Raw genomic sequence first — 21,382 nt, 5'->3', positions numbered from 1 at the left:
GTGTGTGTGTGTGTGTGTGTGTGTCCGTTTCTGTCTGTGTGAGCCATACTTCTCCTGTTATTACACACATATGATTATTGTCACATATGTATACCATCAGATATTAATACATACTTCCCACATGTTGTACCACAATAGCCAGAATCATAAGTCAAACTCAATTTTAAAAACTGTAAAGGGTTCTTATGAAGGTGGTGTGAGCGTATATTTTGCAATTTGTAGACATAAGCCATGTGACCTAATGAAACTTTGACAGTTTGTGATAGAAGTTAACCTGCAAGACAGTGGAGCACCAAGGCTCTGAAGAAGAGGCCGAGTTACTGACATGCAGTAACAGGACACGAGAGAGAGAGAGAGAGAGAGAGAGAGATGGGGGGACAGGGAGGGAGAGAGAGAGAGTTTGCTGACATATTGACATATCTCACATGTTCACATACTTCCTGTTTGTGGCAGACAAAGTTACAGATTGCACGAAGTATACATAATGTTGTATGCATCAAAAACACAGCATTTAATTTTTCTGTCAATTACATCAAAAGAAAGGTGTTTGATGAGACTACTGTGTTGTTGAATGTAACATTTCCTCAAAGATGTATATTCTTTCCTGATCTTTGTAACACTGTTACTGACTTGTACTTGAAATGAGGTGATTTACTGCAACCCTCCAGGTCAGTCTCTTGGGTTCAGAGACATAAAATTGATAAAATACATGGAAATACTTTTAAGGTCATTTTTAAAGTAATTTAAAACCTCATGTGTGTGTGACCACACACATACACACTTCACTCTGACACACAGACTGTCAGAGTGAAGCCTTTGTTATGCTAATTAAGGACTGCATGCAGCTCAGACACAGAGCAGAATGGCTTGAAACTTTCTCAAACAAATGCTTCCAGATGCCAAACCGTGGGTCCCATCTTCAATCTGAAAGCATCACCAGATAGATAAATTTGTTCTGAACGCAAACATATAAAGCTTGTATGTCTATGGACTGAAAAATGTCACCTTAATCACAGGTTTACAGTGTGTTGGCCCTCATCTTTTCTTCCAGAGATCATCATGAGGAGTTGTGTCCTGCACCTTCTAACGCTTCTAAAATCCAAACCGTTCAAGTTATGACAAAGTCCTTCACAAGTAATGTTCAGCAGGGGTAGAGCTGTAATTTGTGCAAGTTTGAAGCAGTTATGATAAACGGTGTAGGAGCAAATAATTTTTGATCGACAGAATTTGTGAAAAACGCCATCTTACATTCAAAGACCGACAGCTCACTTCCTGTTGGAGTTAGGTCAGGGGTTGCAGCGCGACATTTGTAGGTCTTTATGAGATGAACGAGACAGTTTTGGTTTGGTCTTTCTAAGTGGTTCCTACCCATCGCACCGGGCATTTTAGTGTGTCTAGGTGGCACAACAAATCCTCAGGAGGTTTTGGCGCACATCACCTGAAACGCTGGCCATAACATCCAAACCAGTCGAGGATTGAAAAAGTTACGCACAATAATTGATAAGGACACGTTGAAGAATAATGTGTGCGAGTATGAAGCCGATACGATAAACGGTGTCGGACTAGTTGATTTTTAAAGGAATTTTTTTTTTTTGAGGAAAACTCTTATTTTGAAAGGGAAATATCTCACTTCCTGTTGGAGTTAGGTCATGGGTACGAGCGCGTGATTTGTAGGTCTTGATGAGACGAACGAGGCTGTTTTGGTTTGATCTTCCTACGACGTTCCTACTGGCTGCAGCGGCCATTTTTGTGTTTCTAGGTGGCGCTAGAGAGCCCATTTTGGCACTTTTCAGATTAATTTCGTCAGTTTATAAAATTTTTCGCCAGTCCTGACAGGCATGCCAATTTTAGTGAGTTTTCGAGCATGTTTAGGGGGTCAAATTCCAGTTGAAAGTCGCGTACGCTGAAAGAAAGAAAGAAACAATAATAATAATAATAATAATAATAAACACTACAAGAACAAGAGGGTCCTCGCCCTTTCAGGCCGAGGTCCCTAATAATAAAAGTATGTTTTGAGGAGTGTTTTAAACGAAGACACCGGGTTCCTCAGATAAGGAGCTCCACAGCTACAGGGCTCTAACAGAAGAATGCCCAGTTTCCTTTTGTAATGAAGCGTAGCAACAGTTAGGTGGGTCCTACCTGAGGAGTGCAGGCAGCAGCTAGGCTCATAGGGAGTAAGTAAATGTACAATGTATGTTGGAGAAAGGCCGTTACTTTCTTTCTTTTTTTAAAAAAAAACAAAACAAAAGATTATTTTTGAGTGCTTTTTGCCTTTAATGGATAGGACAGTGTCTGAAATGGGGAGACAGAGAGAGAGACAGCGGGGACTGACACGCAGCAAAGGGTCGCAGGCTGGACTTGAACCCGCGAATGCTGCAGCGAGGCGATGCCTCTGTACATGGGGCGCCGGCACTAGCTGGCGCTTTTCTAACAAATGTTTTAAACTGGGCAATAAAGCTGTCAGTAAATAGGTTGTGTCAAAAGAAGTTGTTCCTGCACAGTGAAAAGATGCAACAGAAACAGATATGATACAGAATGATATATTCTACATACAAACTTTTTACCACAAAGAATATATTTGGACGTACTCTAACCCCTTTGTAATCACCAACCTTTTGATTAGCAACTGTAATTTAATTGCATATTTTTTCATACTAACTATTACAATTGCATTTATTTTGTAATTAAAAAGGGTTTTCATGGTCATGAAATTCCTGGAAATAATACGAAATTATAAAAAATTTTTGGAATTAACATAATGTTTTGGAAAAGTTATTTTGGCTGTTGTTTAAAATGTGTTGATAAAAATCCCAAAACATATCTTAACATTACCTGAAATACGTTTCTTGTATTTTTAATTTGAAATATAGAGTAGCACTCTATTGCCGTTGAAATGTTACTAGTAGGGCTGCCCCTGCCTAAGAATTTTTCTAGTCAACCAACAATCTTCATTTAGGGCCATTAGTTGACTAGTCGCCTGCATGTTTAAGATATTAATTTAATTATTAAATGATATATTTTGGGCGGGGCAGCACAATGGTTTTAGTTGAAGGTGTGAGAAAGAATACTATCAGTAACATTGTTAACACTGTGCTACATTACAGAGGAATACAAAAGCGTACTAATGAACCTTCATTAATATAGGCCTATATTTTATCTACAAGTGCACGTCACACACTGAGCGAGCCGCCTGTTAATGACGCTGTGGGCTAATGGGCATGTAGCTACTTCCATGTTTCAGATGATACGTCATGTTTGTAGTCGACCAATGAAGATGAGTTTACATATCACCTTGGGTTCGTCCTTCACCTTCTCAAAATGATCCCACACTTTGGATTTCCTGCCCGACATGTTATTAACTAGCCTGTGGAATAAGCGCAGGTACCAGCCCTGGAAATTAACCTGACTCCTGTCTGACTGCTGAGCGTGGACACTTCCTGTGTCTGTCCTTTCAAATTAAACTCCCACATGGTCCACTCATATAGGTTTTGATTTATTCTGAGACGGCGCAGCTTCTAAAAGTTTGTTTTGTTTGTTTTGTTTTTCTGCGACTAAGCGACCAATGAGATCTTGCCGACTAATGACCTTTCTGGTCAACTAACATTTTGTCGACTATTAAGGGGCAGCCCTTTTTCGCTCTGTTGTCTTATACACACAGGCCTTAAATACACACACATGCACAAACAGGACCTATACATGCATTTAATGGAGAGATGTCAGAGTGAGAGTGCTGCCCATGGACAGGCACCCTGAGCAGTTGGGGGTTTGGTGCCTTACTCAAGGGCACCTCGGCAGTGCCCAGGAGGCGAACTGGCACCTCTCAAGGCTACCAGTCCACACTCAATATTTAGTCCAGACAGGCACCAAATATGTAAACCCTCTGATTCCCAAACCAGGTCCTTATGGACTGAGCTACTGCCGCTAGTTTGCAGTAGGAATGTCTAATGAGCGAGTGAGGTTAGTGAACACTAGCAGTTTGATTATCCTCAAATGCTTGGGGAAGTGCGTGTTTAATAATGTATGGCCTTCGATGTATGGCTGTGCTGGATTGTAGGCTTCACACCGAAACATTTTGACGTTAGTAACATGGAGGAATCGGCTTTGGTCAGCCATGATAAAGGGAAGAAGCATCAAGACAACCAAAAGGCTGCTCAACAGACTGCCAACAAATGGCGCATGTTTTATGTCTGCTGTAGTCAGGCCCGATAATGTTACTGCTTAGTGTCTACTGTATGTGTAGATTTATTCTATATTCCATGCTACATTTTCGTAACAATGCTTGTCTCAGGGTATAGCACGCTGGCTTCATCATTGCACCCTATGATCTCTATATAGGACTACCTAAACTACTTTTATAGAGTCATGGAAATGGGGTAAAATATAGTGGAAAAGTTATGGAGAAGTTTTGGAACTTCTTTGGTAAAAATGTGTGGGAACCTTAAATTTAATTACCTAACTCCATTACATGTAACTAATTACTCCCCCAACCCAATTTGTGCGTAAACTGCCATTGTTGGAACAAGCCATGCATTTATAAGCCATTTCTGTCGGTTTCATCATGTTTGCAATTTTCTCTCTTAAGCTGTGCAGACCAGCACAAACCATCAACAATCACATGACAACCTGTAAAATCAATAATATTGTACATTACAAGATGTTTTGTAACCAGATTCCTTTGCATCGATTCATTTTTATCAAACTAAAATCTTTTAAATGTTGCTGAAATCCAATTTGCATTGAACTGTGCCAGCAGAATATGCATCTGGAGCATGGTTGCTGTGGTTAAAAATACAGCAGAGCGATAGAGTGATTTAGAAATGGCCCGTGTGCTACATTTTAACAGCCAGAGCCGACTTCTTCGCTTGTTGTTCCATTTGGCTCGTGAACGCAGCCCAAAGTGGCTCCTGATATATCAGCTGCATTAACTCAGCCCCTTGCCTGACTATTTTCCACTAAAAACAACAAACATCACAGACAAGTCCTTTAAAACATTTTTGCGGTACATCGAAAAATGAAAATTTAATGACCTGAAAGAAACCAAAAATTCCCACTGCTGCCAGCGTGGCATTGTGTGACAGCAGTGCTTGGAATTAACCTGCAAAACTGAGACGCAGCATCCCCTGAAAGGTTTGCCCAGAGATGTGTGCTGGCATCACAAGATTCAGTTATCTGTATGCAGTCGTGGTACAAAGTGTAGCAGATAAATTCACCACTTTCTGAAGGGAAATATTCTTTAGCCAGGACACAGGCTGCTCTGGACAAATCTGTGAAATGGGCCAGCATGGCATAATTTATAGGATGGTACCTTTTCTACAGTTAAACTCACTGTTTCAGCATAATTAATGACCACAGGTGTTTTTTTTTCTCTCCATGGCTCTTTTTAAGTGGTTTTCATAAATTAGTTAGTGCTTTGGATTAGTGATATGAAAGTGAATCAGCCATGTCAGTAAAGGCGGTGTGATTTGTGTATCTTGGCTGCTCTCTACTGGCGAGAAGATGAACTGATGGATGATATCTGCTGTCCACGGTGTCACACTCTGTACAGATAGTGTGGTTGTGTGTGGTTTATCCAGAGACAGAGTAATGAAACATACACTTAGTTTCCAGTCCATTTGGTATACTTAACTAAAACTAACGCAGTCTGCCAGCCTTAATGATTATATTTAGTTATATATGGTTCAGTTCTTGTTGAAAATGTTTAAGGGATGTGTTGATTCAACCTCATGGTTAGTTTGGAGGCTGCAGGTTATATGAGTGGTGTTTCTAATATTTGGCACCCTTGTTGATATAGGGTGGGCAAAATATCAGTATAATGCAATACAGTTCAAAAGCACCACAAACTACTGCCTACGTGCTGGTCCTATGCCCATTGGACAGGTCTTGGCCAGGTTAGGACCTCATTATCATTACAACTGTTGGTATTATCATGTATCCATTGTATGGCTGCCCCCTAATAGTCAGCCAAACGTTAGTCGACCAGAAAGGTCATTAGTAGGATTTCATTGGTCGCTTAGTCGCAGGGGGGGAAAAAAAAAGTGAAATTTATTAAGAGCTGCGCCTTGTCAAATTAAATCAAAACCTAGAACCTAGAAAATTGTATTGAATATAGATTGTATTGACGTTAGAAATTTCAGTATCATGACAATTCTAGTGTGTATGTATGTGTGTGTGTATGTGTTGCATATGTGTTTATGTTGTGTTTGTCCGGGGGTATCAGATAACCTGTCAGTTCAATGGTGTGTTTAGTGTAGCAGCCGGGGGGAGTTTTGGCCACAGTACTTGATCCCCAGATATGTATGTTCCGTATATGTCATATGTTGTTATTGGTTGTATACATCACTTGTCTCATTTTAAACAAAACAAAACAAACAAATAAAAACCCACAGCCTGCAAAATGACCATAAAGTTTAAATAACATCTCTCTTTAACACTCCGAACCAACCTGAACATTATAGCTGTCATGGAAGTAGGATTTATTGCAGGGCTGTTTTTATTAGACTACATTAGTTTCAGCGAGGTGTACCTGTCAGAGTGTGTAATATGTAAAGGATTTTGTAGAGTCTCTGAGAGACTGTAAGATGTTGATGTTATTTCCTGCTTTGCTTACAAGCTAATGCTGAAAACAATATCCATTATATCAGCAGATAACTATGATGTTTTTTCTAAAAACAGCTCTGTCAGAGAGGACGTAGCCTGAATGACATGATGCAAACATTTGACTATTTACATTTTCTTCATCATGTTGAGTGAAGGCAGCTTGCTTAGACTTTTCCTTCCTAAAGCCAGAAGCCCTGAAGGCTGTAAACAGTGTTAGGACTTCTCTTCAGCTTTCAATCACGTCTGCTGCGAGACACCTTTTGGCATATTATTTTTATGTCTCTTTCCCTTTCTTCTTCCAGCTGTTTGATATATGCTCAGTGAATGAGAGCCTCGAGCCCAGAGACGGATAAAAAGAATGTGATGGACATGGACTTTTTCAGTTTTTGGTCTTATGTCAACCAACTACGAGAAATGTCAGAAATTCAATAAGAAATCAAAAGAGATCAAAGAAACCCTTCCTACTATTACATAATAAAATAATCAGATGCATTGTTTAATCTTTTAATGTAGTTCTCTCCCTGTTTAAGGCCATAATACCTTTTTTAAAATCCACAGTACTGTGAACAAGGGAACCTTCATGGACTGTCAGATTTTTCTGTTCCTAACTAATTACTGTTTTTAACTGAATTCCCATCATTAAGCTGTCTACTTTAATGTCACATTCACATATCACATATTGTTGGGTTGACTATTGGTGGTTTCACATAGTATTTACACATAGAGATTTTTTTATAAATAATCACCAGTAATGTGATTATAATGACAAATAATAGAACAGCTTGAACAGTTTGGTCCTGTTTTGAAGCCTCAAGTTCAGCATTTCGGCCATTGCTATCTTAGTTTATTCAGAGCCAGATGTGACCATATTTGGATGAGTGGTTGGACCTGTGGAGGAGTTAGGGGTGGATCTGACTCACAGATCACTACCAGGATTTAATCCATTTGGTCTGATAACATTTTGAAAGTCTAGGAGAGCAGCACAATTAAATCCCTTTATCTCCATTCAAATTAGTGGAGTGCTAAACAGAAAGTTAGCTATTCGGCTGGCAAAAGTTAGCCACTTGGCTGAACTCGTCCATCGTAAGTCTCCAGTGCTCTCTTGGCTCCATAATATGGAAGACAGAGTGATTTTGGCTTCATGCGCCACTGTGCAACTTTCATAGGAACAAACGGGGCCCCGCCTCGAATGCTGCATCCAAGTCTCTTGATACATCCATGTTTTTGTTACTGTCAAATATATTATCACCAAAACTTGTGTATCGTTTTAAATGTTACAGAAAAAGTGTCAACACTCCCAGTGTCATTGTGGAGAAAAACATTTCTTTGGCAGCACACACTAATGCAACTTGCCTTTCACAGACCTCCCTCACAGACCTCCCTCACAGCTCACATGCTAACATACAAAATAGTATAATCATTTATGAGGAGTAATAAATGGCTCTAATTTTTTTTTTGCCACAGAGAGTATCAAACAGACTTTACACAGACAAGCAGAACAAAAGCAACACAAACGTAACAAACCTCATCAGATAACCAGCAGCTGTGGTGCTTCCTCATACTAACAGTGTGGATGGTAAGAGCTGATGGTTCACAGCTGTCATCAGTTTGTCTATCATGTAGCCTTCATAATATTTTTTGCCAACACCTGATAGTATAATGACAGAGATATGATAATGCCATGCAATGTTTGGGTGTGATCAAGTGATACGGTTCAGCCTCAGTCACTTAACACCTCAATGACGATGGTAGATTGTCTCCCGTCATGGCCTTTTCATGAAGAATATTATCATCCACATGCTGTGTATGGAAGGAAATATCTGTCCACAAGACTCAAACAGTCTTTAAAAAGAGCCCTGCGTAGAAACAAAAGTAGATTAAATCTGTCTTCATTGCTTCCACTCCAGTTACTAAGATAAACCTTTAGGTCCAAGGACTGCACAGTATTCTGATCTCACCAATGAGTGTAGCCCATGAGAAATCAGCTTTTCAAGGACAATCACTTTCATCCTTCTGAGGCCTTAGAAGAACGCAACCTGGTGTTTTCATCAACAATGCAACCCTCTCTGCTCCATTGCCAAAGGAGGCAGAAATAATGCAAGTATGTCCATCCCCACCAATTCTCCTCTTCACAATCACACTGTGTGTGATGAGAACCACTATTAACCAACCACAGGCTTCCCAGCAATACTTAACCTTCAAGCTGGAGGACCTTGGCTACGTAGATTTGACTGCATTGCTGTCACATCCATCATCACGTGCAGGCAAACATGATGAGATTCAACAAAGTACACAGATCACCAAATGTCAAAATAGACAAATCAAAACATTCCTGTACTGAAAGAACAGATGGTTAAAGCATTATGACCACAAACACTACCTTGGTGATGATCAAAATAAAAGTGTGCAATCAACAGTGTCCTTTAAAGCTGGTGCCAATAGAAGTATCTACATCTTTGTAAAATAAATCTAGAAATTTCTAATGCTCCAGTGTTTTATGTTGTAACATATCAGAATCTTTCCAAAATGAAATACAGGTGTCCACTAAATTATCACTTAAAGAAATTCTTCACCTCCAAAATGACCATTTTTATTATTAGTTACTCATCCTGTGTTTCATTAAATTCACAAATAATTGTTGTTGTTTTTTTTCCCCTTGCTTTCTCTTTAAATTGAAGTCATGGGGTCCATGTTTAACAACAGTTGAACTATTAGGTATGCACAATAAAATCGGTACATCATCAGTATCGGCAGATATTGGCTTTAAAATGAAATATCTGAATCGTACAACATGTTTTTTATTATTTTGCACAAAGAATGAGTATTACATACACTGAAAAGTATTGTATTTCATGTACTCATCTGCTGGTGGGCCATCATGATAAGAGTATACATGCATAATATGATGTTAATTCCACTACAGAAAAGACTTGATAATCACTAAAATTAGGAGGGGAAAAATTTGGATATATCGACATCAGTATCAGTTATCAGCCAAATCAGTTGTTATTCATCGGCATATTGGATAACAGCAAATAATCCAGTATCATGCATTTCTAAAAACTACATAAAAAAACCTTCCAATTACAAACTCTCACCCAACTCTTGTAGTATAATCCAAGTCTAATTTATCCAGTCATATGCTCAGAACTTCCAAAACATGCATCCATTTCCTCCACGGGGAAATGAACTAAAAGTGAGATGTACCTTTGCTCTATGTTCAAATACTATAATTAAAACTCGCTCTGATTTTCTATAGGAAGCATCATTGTCCGTTGGTAGTAATGCACCACCGAAAAGGGAAAGGGGGTTGTTTACCACAAGGTTGTAGTCATTGTAGTTTTTTAGCTCAGCGAAAGTGCCGGCTCGACAGTGCTGTGTGCGCTCCTGGAGGAAGGGAAGTTGATGGCAACTCCTCTTCGGAGGAATTCTCCCGCAGTCGCTCATCGCACAAAACTAGCCCATTTTTACTCACTTGTAAAAAACCTCTATTCTTATTTTACTTTTCTGTGTCACTTATTGTTATGTTCTTGTTTAAGTTTTTTATTTATTGGTATTTTTTCTGTCCTTATGCTGCTGCAAAACTTAATTTATCCTCTGGGTATCAATAAAGACCCGTTCTATCTAACCTTAAACTATAAATTCTCACTAAATAGAATTGAAAAACGAGAAGCCGCTGTTTCACAATAAATAAGTAAATAAACAAAAGTATAAATGAGTATGTTTAAGTATATTCCCTCACTGTAAACTCATATCAAAGTTTTCACGTCACAGTCCTAAATATTCCTCAACACTGAAGTAGGGAGTTTCAGAGATGAATTAAGAAAACTCTATCTTGTGGCCATTGTTTTCTGAGAAATCAAGTAGTTTCCATCAGTTTGGTATAAATATGACTTTTCCCGTGAGCTTCAGCTGCATTTGCTTTAGTATGAAGCCAGTCGTAGGAGCAAATCAGATTTGCACCCTAGTTGCTGAATTTATCCAAAATGGACCCAAATCTGAAAGTGAATTGTTTTTACTGCTGCATTACTTATCATCTTTCTATGCAATGTAGTCTCTAGAACCTGCTTACAATTAGTGACTCACTCACACAACAGAAGTATACACTCAGTGGTTAGATGTTTCTTTTTTATCTATACGTTTCTTGGGAGTTGAATGTACAAAGGGTTGTATCTTAGACTTCTTATTAAAGAACCAGATGATGCTGTTGCTCGTCTTTTGTACTTATGATTCAACTGGAGGAGTTTCATGGCCCTTCAAGCTTTTAAAGTGCCTCAGCTGCCAGTCATGTAACAATGTCTATGCAGGAAGTAATGAGAGTTTTACCTTGAGAATCCTGGACATCATAAATTACTCCTTCCACTTCTCAACTCCATTGTGGAAGTGTGAAACATACCAAAAATCAGCAGCTGAAAAGGAGAACATGGGAGAAAAAATTTATCTTGTGAAGACATTGCTAAACACTGTGAGGAAAATCTTACAATGCATTTACATCAGACAGTGCAAAAAGCTCTGATCAATGTAGTAATCCACAGCTGCAGAGTTTGAACGGGCTATTATGTCGTTTTTGCTTCTTCAATTTCCCATCGACTGTAATGATGGACGCAGCAGCTCTCCAAGCATAGATATTTATTCCCATCTCTCTCTAATTATATTGATAGTACAAACTAAAAGTTTCCTTTTACCTCATGTTGTTCACTTGATTACAGCAGTAAATGCATAAACAAGTGTATAGTATACATTTAACTATGCATTGTATGTCATTTTATTCTTTGCTGTAAGTATATGTAAATTGGCTTCAGTAGACACACCCATTAGACTTGTAACTAACAAACAATCCCATCTACACACACACACACACACACACACACACACACACACACACACACACAGACTATAACACCATGCATTCCCCCCTTTGCGAAACCGTAAAGTTCATGCCACCCAACACACAGTCTTTAATCAGTCATTAACAATAATTGGGAAAGCAACTAATGAAGTGAAATGAGGGTTAGCATGATAGCATCAGCAAACTGTTGTTCATTTTCCCTACATATCTAATCGCTGAACTTTGTTTAGCCTTTCAACAAAAACAGTCGTTTCAGCTTATTAGTAACAATTTGCTATTAGCTGTGAAGCTTCTGTACTTTTTATAACATAATATTAGCAGCGGTGGATGAGAAACTCGGACAGAGCAGATTGACTTATCACTTTTCTACATGTTTACATGTTGCTGAACAGCTGTATATGATAAAGTATTGACTTTTTCTTCAAGGAGGTTTTATTACACTCACAGTAACAGGCGTAGAAATGGCGCAGTAGCCAGGGCTCACAGACAGCAGGAGGAGTGGCTGCTGCAGCACGATAATAAATTACACCCAATTGTAAAAACAGATTAACGAGGTTTAAGCTTCACACATTCGTGGGAAAAAGCGTGTATTAAAGATTGATCTCGGATTTTGTGAATCGGTATCGGGTCATCCAAATGAAGATCAATTTGAATCGGATGAATCGATTATTTTAACCCAGCCCTACTCTTGACTTTAGCTCTTTGTTTACTTTCCTCACTTCTGTTTTTCTTCTGTTGTGGGCTGAACAGAACTGCCAATATAGTGACTTCATTCACTGACGTAGATGCTTATTCAATATACTGAATCAGCCAAGAAAAACGAAAAGCAGACAGGCGCTGTAAAGGGATAACAGTGCAGGACATAGCACTCCAACTCGTGGGACAAGCGCCCATCAGCGGCCCAACACTGACCGACGGCTGACCATCAGCTTGGTGTGTCAGGGCCTTTACACTAACCTTAACCTAATTAAAATCAACTCTTAACCCTTAAGCAGGCCTTTGAAGAAGTGAGGACTGGTCAAAATGTCTTCACTTTACAACAGTGTCCTCACTCTGTCGGTTAGAAACGTGTAGGTCCTCACTATGGAGCAAGTACCAGTACACACACACACACACACACACACACACACACACACACACACACACACACACAAGCATGCAAGCACACACTGAGATTAATGGAAAGCCAACTATTTTTTGATAGATTCAATTTGAAAGACGCAGCCAGTGGCTGAGCTTGATAAGAAGCAATGAAACAGCAGCTGAAATTAGGAATTGGCCAGACATCCTACGAATAGTCTGGAACCTAATGCAAGCTCCGTTTGTGTTATGTTCGCCCAACTGCAGTTTTTGTTGGTTCTACGGATGTGCGTGGACTTAATAGTTTATTACATGGGGTGGCAGGTGTGAGTAATGAATTGTACCTTGTTTCTTGCAGCTTAGATAAACTGCTGGATTCAGGCTTGTATACTGGAGAGATAACAGAGCTGTCAGGAGGCCCAGGAAGTGGCAAATCTCAGGTGAACATTTCCTACCTTCTCTCTCCATCACTGATAATTTCAACCTCATAAATTCCTCCTTTTTAGAATTCCCTCTCCTCCTTTAGAATAAGAATCTGTACTCTGGCTGAAATAATACTTTTTAGAGTTATCGTTTAGCAAACACAAATTAACCATGCTATCTTGAACTATTCCCTGTGTGCTTGTCATGGCTTCTAGGTGTGTTTCGGAGTTGCTGTGCACATTTCTTACCGGCTAAAACAGAGTGTAGTATTCATCGATACGACAGGGGGGCTTACTGCCAGCCGCTTGCTTCAAATGCTAAAAGCTGAAACAAGTAACTCAGAGGAGCAGGTAAGCTGACAGGGACTGAGTTTCAAAGTAATATTGGATGATGTGTAATATAAGATGATGTGAAATAAACTGTCATTTTACAGATGGAAGCTCTCCAGAGGATCCATATCTACCGTTTGTTTAACGTCTTCTCTTTACTCGACTGCCTGTACAGCCTTCGCGGTGGCGGGCTTCAGCAGGTTTGTTTGCTGTTATATTAATGCTTAAAATATACCAACAATCCCGTTTTACCCGGGGAACCTTTGAGAAAGACAGATGAAATTTTCAGCAGTCTAATTTTGTCACATTTTGTATTAGGTGTGTGTTGGCGGTGGCTCTGTGAAGGCAGTGATCGTGGACTCAGTGTCAGCTGTTATCGCTCCTCTACTGGGAGGCAAACAGAATGAAGGTGATATCTCTCTCTGCGAGTCCATCATAGTGCATCATACCTGAGGCTGTGTTTACACCTGAGCCTGTAAACTCCAAATGTCTGTAAAATAAATATCACAACAGGATTCCCACACATTCTGCAAGCATGACATCCAAGTTAGTTCCAGTCATAGAGAGTGTGAAAATACAACAGAAACATTAGTGCAATCATGTTAAACCTCAAACCAGGTCATTTAGAGTGAAAAGTCAAATTTCTGATATCAGTTTTTAATGGAGCTGATTTCATTAACCTTGGAGCTGCTTCAACTGGAGTCTGACCTCTCGAGAGTCAAAATAATTAAAGTTCTTAATCCAAGTGAACCTAATTCAACTTCATTGCTAACTATTGGTTTATAGAAAGCTCCAGAACAGCAATCTAATTAAGCAATCGCTCAATACAACATCCAAAGGGGGGGATCTAAAATAAACCTTCCATAAGCACCTGTGAACAGAAAGAACAAAAAGCTAAAATCTACCAAAAGTGAGTGTACAGAAATAGCAAATTCATAAAGATTTTTGTTTAAAACTATGGACACTTTTAACAAAAATTACTGGTCTGTGGAGACTCATTTATTCATGAATATAATCACACCTGAGCTTGAGCTTTGAGAAGTTTGTTATTAGGAAAATACGGTTAATTTACCATCAAGCAGTTTCTTGTTCTCCACACCTGAGCAGCTCTGGTCAAATAGATAGTACACAAAAAAACCACATCATGATACAGGGATATTTTGAAGTAAAGTTCTGTAGAGGGGCCGAAAATACATTTTATTATTGCAGTCTATCAGGCTGTGCAGTGAAATAGGCAAAAAAAGAAAAAAAAAAGGCTGAAAAACAACAAAAGAAGGTCTTTCATGTTATTTATACCCAATTTATTGAATTATAGTCCTATCCTTATTTACAAACATTTTTATATTTGAACATGTGCAGCCTGTTGTATAGAGATGTTTTCATATATTTTTCTTTAGTAACAACAAATGCTATACATGGGATATTTATCTTGTAATCTGCATGGACAGATGAGTTCAGCACTGTTCATCAACTTATATGACATACTGTATAAATATGACAGCAGTGACAGTTGAATGTTTCCATGGCAACGGGTAAAACTGTCTCGAAGGCTGTTCATCAGCAGCTTGCAGTCTCTGTCCTCACAGACTTTCCTGATGACAGTAAATATGTGGGAAACACTGCATATTCTCAGAATATTCACCTGGCTGCTTTTATGTCATTTAGAACATCTTGCCCATTTCATTTTCTAGAGAGCAATTTCAGACCTTGTCATTGATGACCTCACAAATTTTAGTTTAGTTTTAGCACTAATATTTTTGAGCAGTTGTAGACTGTAGGAATAACATGTATGAATTTAAAAAAAGACAGTAAAGACAAGAAGTAAGAACACCTAAATGAATAGAAAAAAAATCATCTAAAGACAAAACAAGAAGCAAAAGTGTTTAAAGAGTTTCAGATTAAAAGGAAGTTATGTGTCTAGTTTTCAGCCCTTATTTAAATGAGTTAGCAGTTTTTTTTATTGATGTGTCCACAGAGATACAGTACATTCTTACATAGAAACAGATCCCATTCAATCCAACATAACATTTCCAAATTTTTTGTTAAGTCACACCCACTGTATTTCCTTTTAAGAGTCCTCCGTCATTGAATATTGAAACTAAAGCCCCGTTTCCACCAAACACTTTCAGTATGGTACCTTTGGAACAACAGTAACCCTTCAGACATGGTACCTAGACCTTAGTGTTCCCACTGCACACTACCCTTAAATGTGGGCAGGGTTGTTGTCACTCACTGCTCCGTCCAGCACTCACTGTATTTCCTCATTAGCGGTGGCACAGATGGAAGTCTTCACCTCATTCATCGTCCACAGAACAAGGCTGCATGCCAACATTTTCAGAACAAAATAGAACAGGCTGCAGTGAGAGTCTCTTTCCATGGGATATTTAAAGATAGGGGGTTTGTGCATTTAGGCCTTCTCAGGCAAGCTCAGGGGTTTAGTGTTGCTGTAGCCCTCAGAAAGTGAGGATTAGAATATATGCAGTTCACATAACCCGGCTGAAGGTAATATATATAAACGCTTGAAGATCATTACGAAAAGTGTTAGTGTATGTGTATGTTCCACCTTAAAAGTTGCCGGCAGTCAGCCCAGTGAATTAAGTTTTTTTTTCTCCAACTCCAGCTTGGTGGAAATGGGGTTTTAAACTCCAGTAGCAAATGACAGTTCCTAAACAAATGAGTTAGCAGTTTTACTAGCTATTAAATCCTGATTGGTTCACCTAAGTATGTGGTATCGCCTTTTTCCACCTCAGCCCACTTTAAACCAGCGAGACCAGTAAAGACAAAAGCACTAATGCAGAAATCTCTCATGTGAAATAACTCTAAAGACTTTGGCTGAAGATGTAGGACCCCATCGCTCACAGTAAAAAGCTGATTGAGAAAAAAGATATTCATGGCCTTTAAGGGATCACCAAAGTAATTGCAATTCATCCTGTGGGGACCAGGAACCTCCACACTAAATCCCCCGTCAGGCTGTCTAATACTTTCATTCTGGTCCAAAGTCGTGAACTGACTGTCATTGCCATCCTCTGAGCTCCGCTGTCAGCATGGCTATAAACAAAATGAGCCAACCATAAGAATATTAAAGACAGTAAATGTCACAACAATGATATCTGTAGCTTTACTTACTACTGTTGAATTGCTTAGAAAATGCCATAAAAAAAGACATTGGGAGTATTCTGCACACGAACCAACCTCTCTACAACTTCCTTTGCCTCCAGGCATGTCCTTGATGATACAAGTGGCAGGAGTTCTTAAGACAATGGCAAAGGACTTCAATGTTGCTGCTTTGGTAAGGATGACACAGTCCTTGACGTGTGCTACTCTAAATGCGTGATGCATTTCCAGTGTCAATCTAAACTCTCCGCCAACCCTTTCACACTTCCTCTTGTTATTGCTTTGAGACATGCCATGAAAACTAAACATTTTTTTTCCCACTTTTGTTTCAGGGAAGAAAAGAAAATCAAGATAAAAACAAAAGGCTACTGATTTCTGACAATTTAATATGTGCAACAAAAATCCGTTTGTTAGTTCAGGTGTATGACTGGAGGTTATAATTATGTAAAGTATGAACTAATCATATTAAAACCAGCATGCACCAAAGTAAATCTGCCTTCATCTGAAATCATCAAGTTATTTGAAGTGAGATAAAGATGATTTGATAGGCTGTTTGATGCTCGCCTTTGATTAAAAGTGGGACAATCTGTCTGTCCCACTTATATATTTATTTTCCTCTTCTAAAGCTTGTACTATCTCTCACAAGCTAAACCAAGCCATGAAACAGAATGAAGAAATGCTGTGATAATCCCCAGATAGGTGAAAAAAACACAGCAAAAGATTAAACATAATGCTGTCTGGGCCTGCAGGTTACAAATCATGTGACGAGAAGTGGCAGCGGGGAGGTGCAGCCAGGCCTCGGTGTGTCGTGGAGTCACATCCCCAGAACCAGGATCCTGTTGGAGCGAGTAGGGAGGGCTGCGGCCGTCAGCCACTCCACTCTGCGCTCTGCAACGTTGATCAAGTCTTCCAGACAGGTACTACATTCAGCATTGACTTGCACATCATTCAGCTCAGTATTGATTCTGTCAAAGGGGCTTCGTTGAGAGGTAAATGTCAAAACATCTAGGTAAAATGGAGACTTGAAAGTTATGTTTGCTCGTGTAAAACAGGTCTGGTTTGATAAAGAAGCTCTTTATTTCCATTTAAAAGCAGCTCCAGGCAAGATTTTTACAGGTATGGGAGTCTTATCATTCTAATTGACAAAGACATGCTGTGACAGACAACAGCCTCATTCTACTGATTTAGATCCAGGACAATCGGGCAGTTTCCCAAAAGCAGCTTTACAGTTGTGTATGGACAAATGTCCATCTACAAAAAGCAAAACTGAGAGTGAGCACTCCAGTTAAGTTAGTTCAGTTTGGCTCCACCACTATAAAACTTTAGAATCTGTAATAGACTGAATGTCACTGTTTACATGAACTGCTCAGTAGAACATCCCAACATCACGTACATAAAAGAAAATGGCGCAAAGCAAATGCTGCCTCAACTGGTTAATTTTGGTCACCTAAAAATAACCATGAAAGTGCAAGCTAGGGCTGGGTAATATAACGACTATGTACGATATACCGATATATTTTCAAGCAAGGTATACATTTAGACACCACCATTCATATCAGGCAAGTACCTGCAAAGCAGTAATTCTAGTTGTAGGTGGTTCTATTCAGGTGGCTAAAATATTTTGGCCCCTGTCCACAGCATTACATCGCTTAGCTTCTGTGCAGGTAGATTTAGTTTATCAAAGATGCTAACAAAGCAACGCAGTACATAAAGAGGCACAGCATAAACATCAGATGGGTCAAACCACCATGTGTAACTTGGATATATAAAGGTTGCATTTACGACTGAAAATGGAATAAACAAGTTTGTTGATTGCACGTCTCCACAATTGAAATCAGTTGCCAGTTGTCTCCTTGGAAGTGATTGTTGTTGTTTGCGGGACACTGTGGTAATTTTAGGATTTCTTTTAGATGAAGTTCATATTTTCACAGAGTTGGAGACAAAGGCAAACCTACAGCAGAACAGACAGTAGGAGCTTTTGCCTATAGCAAATACATTATTGGACTTTCAGTGAATATTAATGATAACGGGATGAAATTGATATTATTGCTGGAAACGCTTCTATAGTCTTTGTTAGTTTTTCCTCCTCTCATAAATAACTGTCCACAAAGGCATCAATTATACATGTTCTGTTCTGGAGTTACAAAAGAGGTCCGTCAGACGAAACAAAGAAGCACTTTGACAAAGCACATTCAGAATGAACATAGCCAAAATGAATGTTTTATATTGCAGCAGAGTTTTTTTTTTTTTTTTTTTTTTTTAAACTAGTAAATCAACACTGTCATCTGCTCTACTTCTTAGCCTTGTCACATCAAAGAAGACTTTGACTTGCAGTGGTGGAGTCGCTCCGCAGAAGGATCCTCAGGAAAGAGAAAACTGGATGAGACTGATTCCTGATGAGAGCCGACTATAATCCTATGACCAAAGGTGCGTGAATGTTTCTGCGTCAAATTTGCAAGAAAATGTGTCTTTGAAGTTTTCTCTTTTTCTCCCCTGTGGTTCTAGAAAGCACTGTGCAAGTACCTGAATGATTGCTAAACTTCATCCCAATTAAAAACACCATTTAGTTGGTTACATCACAACACAGGAAATATACTCCATCTAGATGCTCTTTTAATCTACTGCTTCAGCAAGGCCTTTTTTGTGGGCATAGATTATACACTACTTAGACTTATAGACAACTTTGCTTCTCATGGCAAAGTAAAGATTTCGGCTGGAGATTTGTTTTTACCTGTTAAAAGGGAGGAATACAGAGGCAGAAAAAAATCCTTTCTTGTGTGCTTCTTTCAGGCCTTTCAGTGGAAGCAGGCCGGGTTCATGTGCAGTCTGCCCCCCCAGAGCTCAATGCATTCAAACATTTAATTAAAGCACCTCATAGCCCAAAGCATCTTGGGGATAAAAAGGCAAATCTGAATTATCCTCGAAAGCCATTCAGATGCAGGGGGCTGCAGCAAAAAACCTTTCTGCATCTCACTGGATTGTGCAGAGTCTCATGATTTGGGAAGAAAGCAAGATGTATATGGTTTAGGAGGAGTAAGCCTTCCTAAAGCAATGAATGTCTCTCATACCAGGATGTCCACTGGGTTTAAAAATGTAATAAAAGTTGATCAGTCTATTTAGCAACAATTAAAGAGATTTAAATGCCATTTTCCAAGGTATTAACTTTTAACTGTTTTTATCATATTTTGGACATCATACTATACTGTGATTTTTTTCATCATATTTTGGACGACATACAACACTATGACTTTTGGACGTCATACTATACTATGACTTTTTTTTTTTTTTATCTTAATTTGGACGTCATACTGTACTATGACTTTAATGACATTTTGGATGACATACTATACTATGACTTTCTTATCATAATTTGGACGTCATACTATACTATGACTTTTCTATCATATTTTGGACAACATACTTTACCATTTTTTTATGTCATAGTATAGTATGATGATGATGATGATATAGTATGTTGTCCAAATTATGATAAAAAAGTCATAGAATAGTATGTCGTCCAAATTATGATTAAAAAGTCATAGTATAGTATGTCGTCCAAATTATGATTAAAGTCATAGAATAGTATGTCATCCAAATTATGATTAAAAAGTCATAGTATAGTATGTCGTCCAAATTATGATTAAAAAGTCATAGTATAGTATGTCATCCAAATTATGATTAAAGTCATAGTATAGTATGTCGTCCAAATTATGATTAAAGTCATAGTATAGTATGTCATCCAAATTATGATTAAAGTCATAGTATAGTGTCATCCAAATTATGATTAAAGTCATAGTATAGTATGTCATCCAAATTATGATAAAAAAAAGTCATAGAATAGTATGTCGTCCAAATTATGATTAAAAAAGTAATAGTATAGTATGTCGTCCAAAATATCATAAAAAAGTCATAGTATAGTATGTCGTCCAAAATATGATAAAAAAGTCATAGTATATGATAGTATACTCTGTACATGTAGTTGGTAAAATGTGGAGCAGTATGTTCGAAGTTCAGGAAGGTGGCATCATGTGTGCTTTATCTCTTTCCTTTCTGCATGCAGCTGCAGGATAAATTGATGCAACACTCAAAGCACAAATTGTAGAAAATAAATGGGAGAACGATGTAACTCCGACATTTTTATTATTTCATCAGCATGTTGTGTATTCCAAACGGCAGACAAATTTAGTTGTTCTCAGTTCATGGGCTGGGGTCTAATACCTTGCAAAATGTTCCACTTGGCAGTAAAAATAATTCTGCTGCATATTCATTTTAGTGCTGTGATTTAGTTGCATGATGTCTGTGTAAAATGCATTTCATGATTTAGCTGCTTAAACTACATTTCTTAGGATAACTCTACACCTACAGTACAGTGTCACCAGTAAATTGGCTACATCTATCCCCAGTATTCAAAATATTCCAATTACTTAAAAATGGCAAAAACTAATCCCCCAAACTAAGTGTATTTTTCAAGGGTAAAAAACAGGAAGATCTTGAAAAGAATAAATAGGTATGACCTGAGAGCAGTGTGTGATCTGGCTTTGTGTCCAAACATGGATTTAGAGTTAAGTTACACTGATGTGCAGTCTCTTATAGACAGGTTAACACACGGTATAAAATGTGTTCTGCTTATTTTTTATTAACAGGGAGGTACGATGCGCCTCTTGCGGATGCATTCCCAGATCCAGCTGGGTGACACTCTCTGGGCCTTGCTGTCCTCTTCAGGTTCAGCCAGTGTGTGTGTGGCTGAGGCGGCGTCGTAGTCTGGGACCAGGTCACCATCATATGCCACAAAGTACCGCCTCAGTTTGTCAAAGTCCTCGACTGAGACGGGCAGGAAAAGCTTCACCCCACTGAAGATGTCCAGCAGTGTCTACACAGAAAATACACATGGTCAGCAGAGGAAGCACTTTGTACATATTATTCAGTTAATTCTTCTAACCTGTTTAGAAAAGAAAGTATTCACACTGTAATGATATGAATGTGAAGATCA

General features: G+C 38.7%; 2 protein-coding genes across 5 annotated transcripts in view; one reads left to right on the top strand and one right to left on the bottom strand.

Annotated features, from left to right (window-relative positions):
* Positions 1-21,174, top strand: part of rad51d (RAD51 paralog D) — a 41,312-nt gene extending 20,138 nt beyond the window's left edge. The window contains exons 4-11 of the mRNA XM_049591268.1: positions 12,885-12,966; positions 13,165-13,299; positions 13,383-13,478; positions 13,597-13,687; positions 16,497-16,567; positions 17,142-17,309; positions 18,694-18,819; positions 21,036-21,174. Of these exons, the coding sequence (XP_049447225.1) occupies positions 12,885-12,966; positions 13,165-13,299; positions 13,383-13,478; positions 13,597-13,687; positions 16,497-16,567; positions 17,142-17,309; positions 18,694-18,789 (739 nt within the window). The 3' untranslated portion in view covers positions 18,790-18,819; positions 21,036-21,174. The remainder of the gene's footprint in view (positions 1-12,884; positions 12,967-13,164; positions 13,300-13,382; positions 13,479-13,596; positions 13,688-16,496; positions 16,568-17,141; positions 17,310-18,693; positions 18,820-21,035) is intronic.
* The window catches only part of lig3 (ligase III, DNA, ATP-dependent), a 55,736-nt gene continuing 54,842 nt past the window's right edge, over positions 20,489-21,382 (bottom strand). For all 4 annotated transcript variants that reach the window (XM_049591251.1, XM_049591250.1, XM_049591247.1 and 1 more), the window contains one exon: positions 20,489-21,262. In XM_049591251.1, the coding sequence (XP_049447208.1) occupies positions 21,029-21,262 (234 nt within the window). In that variant the 3' untranslated portion in view covers positions 20,489-21,028. The remainder of the gene's footprint in view (positions 21,263-21,382) is intronic.

Source organism: Epinephelus fuscoguttatus, linkage group LG12 (genome assembly GCF_011397635.1).
Source record: "Epinephelus fuscoguttatus linkage group LG12, E.fuscoguttatus.final_Chr_v1".
Lineage (NCBI taxonomy): Eukaryota > Metazoa > Chordata > Actinopteri > Perciformes > Serranidae > Epinephelus > Epinephelus fuscoguttatus.
Note: the sequence above shows the minus strand (reverse complement) of the source record. Positions and strands in the feature narration are given on the sequence as shown.